The sequence below is a fragment of the Prunus persica genome, chromosome G2, assembly GCF_000346465.2.
Source record: "Prunus persica cultivar Lovell chromosome G2, Prunus_persica_NCBIv2, whole genome shotgun sequence".
In the NCBI taxonomy this organism is placed as follows: domain Eukaryota; kingdom Viridiplantae; phylum Streptophyta; class Magnoliopsida; order Rosales; family Rosaceae; genus Prunus; species Prunus persica.
In genome coordinates this window covers 9665065-9669880 of record NC_034010.1, presented here as the reverse complement: position 1 = coordinate 9669880, position 4816 = coordinate 9665065, and the positions used below count along the sequence as shown (strand labels likewise).

The window sequence follows — 4816 nt, the reverse complement described above, 5'->3', positions numbered from 1 at the left end:
CTTATGAGAGAAGACCTCCATCATTTCTGTTATATCCGTATCTTTTTCAAGATAATTTAATTGAGTTAGGCATCGGAGGGCCTTTGGACAACACCTCCTAGGTGTGGTCCGTTGACTCCAGTTTATTTTACAGGGAGTGAGGAAGAAGAAAAAGAAGAAGGAAGTTCGAAGTGCGAAGGAATCAATCCGGGAATAATCCCCAGTGTAAATATTTGCACAAACATTTCATTTTGGTGCTTTCATTGAGAGCAATGAAATATACTCAAAGCGTTGCTCTCAAATAAAAGGAATCTGTTTCCTTCCATTCATCACTCAACCAAAACCTTCTGAACAATCATGGTTAGAAGTAAGCGAATGAGAAGCAAGACCGCAACGATGACGCAATTCGTGACGGGCCTAGGCCACCACAACGGCGCAGCGTCGAACCAACTGCAGCACACCGCAGCTGAAAACACAGTTCCATCTCACTGCCCAATGGCCATGGGTACTGCTCCAGCCCACAAACCGGCCCCACCTCGCAGCTCCATAGCTGAAACCGCATTAAAATTACTCGGGAGCAAATGTATAAGGATGTGATTTGATTATCCTATTTTCAGTAGGATGGGATCCAACTTAAAGTAGGGCAAAATCAGTATAAAAGGAACGCCACACCTTCAGTTTAACACACAACATTTACTATTCAAAATAATTACACAACCCTTAGGTTTCCATAGGATTCAATACCTCCGTTGATTTCTTTGTATTCGGACTCAAATTTTGAGTCTTCTATTGCTTCAATCTTCGAGGTTCGATTACTTCTATGCCTTTTGTGGACAGGTCTCAACACATGACATATATGGGAGAGAAATAGGGCACAGAGAAAATCTTGAGTCATCAATGAAAAGAAAAAGCCTTTGGAAACTACATGGTTCTGACATTAATCTACTTTATGAGTAGTTCCTAGTGACATGAGAAATGCCGTCACTAATCTCTGCATATCAAAGTCAAGACATACAAATCAACAACTGGAATCGGATCTTACTAAATTATCATTTGAAGCATAGAAGCTGTCCGTTCTTTGTTGCTGCACATAGAGATCAAGTCCAAGTAGTGCATGGCTTCATGAGGGAGGAGCCCTTGAAGTAGAAAAATGAACAAATTATGTGAGTGTGTTTCTTGCATCACATCCACACACTGGTCCAATAATCTTTGTTGCTGCTCTTTGTTCAGCTCAGCTGCCTCCATATAGGGTAATAATTCTCTCTCCTCCTCCAGAAAGTGTTGTCTGTAACGCTCCTGTTGGTAACTCCAAATAATACAATTTAGCCCAAGATCATAGAAAAAACTTAAAGTAAAAAAAGGCCACACAAGCATATGATCACTACAAGGACAGTTAATTAATAACCAATGACATGATTAAGTTGTTAAAAGCACTACTAAGGTCTAGCTAACAATCACGTTTATTTGTGCCCATTATACTATTAGACACGAATAGTGCTTTCAGTCACCTCAGCTTATGCTATTGATATCATGTCAGTGTTTATTAATGTTGCTTTTTTTCTAGTGAATGTGCATCACGAGAAATATATACTTAGTTATAGAATGCTTGTCTTTGTGGCATATATGTAGCCATTATATTTTGTAGGCATAAAGTAGACTAGAAGCAGTCTTTGAGGCATATGTAGTGTGCCATTATATGTTGTATGCATAAAGTAGACTAGAAGCATTTAAACATAACCTGTAATGATTTAAGGCGCTTGGAAAAGTTGGAAAGAGCTTCTTGGTAGGCAGGGCTCCCATTGTCTATAACCTCAATGGATTTGATATCTTCTTTGATGCCATTCATGATGGGTAGGTCCCTTGCATGTTCCTCATTTGCAGCCTTACATATCACTGCATCATCATCATCATCATCATCATCACATTATCTTTACTGAACATATCTCATGCTCATTCTTTCACAGTGACAGAGGAATAGAGACAGGGGTGGAGCTAGAATAGTAAAATTGGGGGGTTGGAATTGAAAATACAAGTATATAAAACATCTAAGTATTCAATCATTACATATAACTAAATATTTCTAATTAAGTCACGTATAATTTGTTTTAAAAGGAATTTTAACTCAAATTATAATATATTATATATAACATAACATACTAGCCTTTAGATTAGTTAATTTGATATTTTGGTGAAGGGTCTTGACTATCCGGATAAAATCAACAAGTCTACACTTTTGTTCTTTCAAAGAAGCAACTTATACCAATTAGTTGTTGATTTAGTATATTTCTCTTCTTAATGTTGAGAAAAGTCATAAGTTTAGCTACTCGTCTTAGTTGATTTAAAAAACAACTTAAGCAACTTATTCCTCTAGGAAAGCTTTTTCCAATCTCACAAACACAAAACCCATTAAATTAAAATGTTATGTTAGTTTTTTTATAATAATATATATTTTTTTTTTACAGTAGCTAAAATTTAGTTTAGTGATAATAAAACTTTTACAAATTGACGTAGCAATTAAGTGGTATCATGTGAATCATATTATACTCAACTCCTAATATAGATAACTCCTTAATCCCGTATAATAATTTTTCACATAATTAAGTAACCACATCCACTTCAACTGAAAATTGTATAATATAATACTCGACGAATCTATAGCATCACTCCACAATATTACATCTCAATCCTAGTAACAATAAAAGAACAAACGAACATACTTTTGACCAAGTCACTGTCAGACTAACAAACTAACAAACGAAATATGTATAAGAAATCAATATAATAAGTTTATAGAAATTTACTAAAATCAGTAACCTTGCATTTGGATGAGGGATATAAATTTGAAATTTTGACAAAAGTTAAAATTTCTAAATTGACATGAACCAATTTCCATATTTGGATACATAAAAAACATAGAAATTTAGAAATTCAACGTGGGAAAAGCCATGATATTTGGATGTCAGAAATCCCAACTTTAAATTCTATCTAAAAGTCGCCAATTTTAAAATTCTAAGAGAAATTAAGTTTAAAAAAAAAAATAACTTTACAAATGAATGTTAAATTCTGTATTTAAATCCGTTATTCAAAAAAGAAACTTTACAAATTCTATAACATTAATTTTTATCATTTTAAATTCAATCATTTATGAATTCCTTTGCCCTTTTAAATTTCCTCATCCAAACACACTATAATAAAAGTCTATATAGATCTCCAAAAGTAAAATCTATTGAATTTCATGAAATCTGCTGTCACCTAAAAAAGGTCTTTAGAAATCGTCTAAAATATAATTAACTACATCCCTAAAAATTGCAAGACTGGTGTGAAAATCGCTCTTAATTGGAAAGTCTTAAAAACTAATATACAGAGCTAAAAAAAAGATAAAAGATATAAAAGGGAATAATTATCTTGCAAAATATTTTATTCATCCCAAGATAGAAAAAAAATTAATTAGAATTAAAGGGTAGGTAAAGTACTTGGATCAGCGAAGTTGAAGATAGGGAAGAGGAGCCTCTCCTCCATCTGAGCGTGTTCCAACATCAGTTCCAACAGCTGGGTGTAGCTCCTCCCCAACTTCCTCACCTCCATCCGCGCAGTCCCCACCGTCGGATCAATCTCTCCTCCTCTTCCTCCGCGTTTATTCTGACGTGTCAACAGATCCGTCGCCCACCTCACCAACCTCTCCAAGTGCCACGTCACGCTCCTATGTTGCAGCTCAGTCAGCTTAACCACCGCCGCCACTAACGACGTCGTTTCGGGGGAGCGGATTTGAAGAAGAAGCGGCGGGTGCGGGAATCTGGTGTCTATGAACTGCAGCAGAGTACTGGGAGGCCCTGAAACCCTCTCCGTCTGGGGTGATGATGAACCGGCCACCTCCACGGCTACAACCAAATTTTCATTCGCGTTGTGGTCGTCACCGCCGCATGTGTCGTCGACCACGCAGCGGAGCGAGACGGCTGCCGCCTTGTATTTGAGGGCGACTCGGATGTAGGCGGTGCTTCTTGGGGAGCCGTACAATCGGATGGTTGTTGTCGGCTGGTTTTGCGGCACTATCTCCGCCGTCGATTTCTTCCGCTTCCCGAAACAGATTCCCATTGTTGAATATTATTACTAGCTATTGTGAATGAAAGGAGAAAGTATAAAGTAGGAATGGCTAGTGTTTTAGATAGGAACTTTGCTTGTAATGCAAGGGAAAGTGGTAAGGGAGGATATGATTAAAAAGTTGAGAGAGAGAGAGAGAGAGAGAGAGAGAGGGGAGCAAATTACTTCTGTTGCTTCTTCATCACTACTGCAACGGTTGCTCTTCTTGTTGGATTATCAAATATGCTCCTCTCACAACGACTAACAAATATGGGGTTGGTCTGTTTCTTTCCTTTTTCTTTCTTTCTTGCTTTGTCTATAATTAATTCCAAAACATTTTTCAATGTTTTTATATATTTTTCATTTTCATCATTAAGCAATTATGAGAGTCATTGTCATTCTTATTATTATTCTTGGTGGGCTGACTTAATTTTGTATTAGTAAAATGAGGGTTTTTTCAGTGTCAGTCACAATGTCATGTAATGTCACAAATGGGTTGACTTAATTTTGTATTAGTAAAATGAGTTTTTTATTTATTATTTTTTAAAAATCAGTCACAATGTAGTGTCACAAATGTTTTAACGCATTCTCTAAAATCTCTACGGTCTTACCTTAATGGATAGAAGATGGGATTGTGATTCTCGTCTTTGTCTTCGTTTTTTGCCTTGTATATATTGTTAAATAAAGAAGGGCAAATATTCAATTATACTCATATTTGTCAGATATGCTCATTTTTTTATTTTTCTCCAATATGGAGGTA

The 4816-nt window shown here is 36.2% G+C and overlaps 1 protein-coding gene across 1 annotated transcript; it reads right to left on the bottom strand.

The window, feature by feature from the left end:
* Positions 850–4382, bottom strand: LOC18785882. Its single transcript, XM_007218199.2, has 3 exons — positions 3453–4382; positions 1718–1872; positions 850–1275 (listed from the first exon to the last, which is right to left on the bottom strand). The coding sequence occupies exons 1-3, from the start codon at positions 4069–4071 to the stop codon at positions 1021–1023; spliced, it is 1029 nt and encodes a 342-aa protein (XP_007218261.1). The 5' UTR covers positions 4072–4382; the 3' UTR covers positions 850–1020.

Coding starts and splice junctions, on each gene's coding strand:
- LOC18785882 (XM_007218199.2), bottom strand. CDS start 4,071: ATGGGAATCTGTTTCGGGAAGCGGAAGAAATCGACGGCGGAGATAGTG. Junction 1,873..3,452: donor CTTCAACTTCGCTGATCCAA/GTACTTTACCTA, acceptor ATGATGATGCAG/TGATATGTAAGGCTGCAAAT. Junction 1,276..1,717: donor AGCGCCTTAAATCATTACAG/GTTATGTTTAAA, acceptor AGTTACCAACAG/GAGCGTTACAGACAACACTT.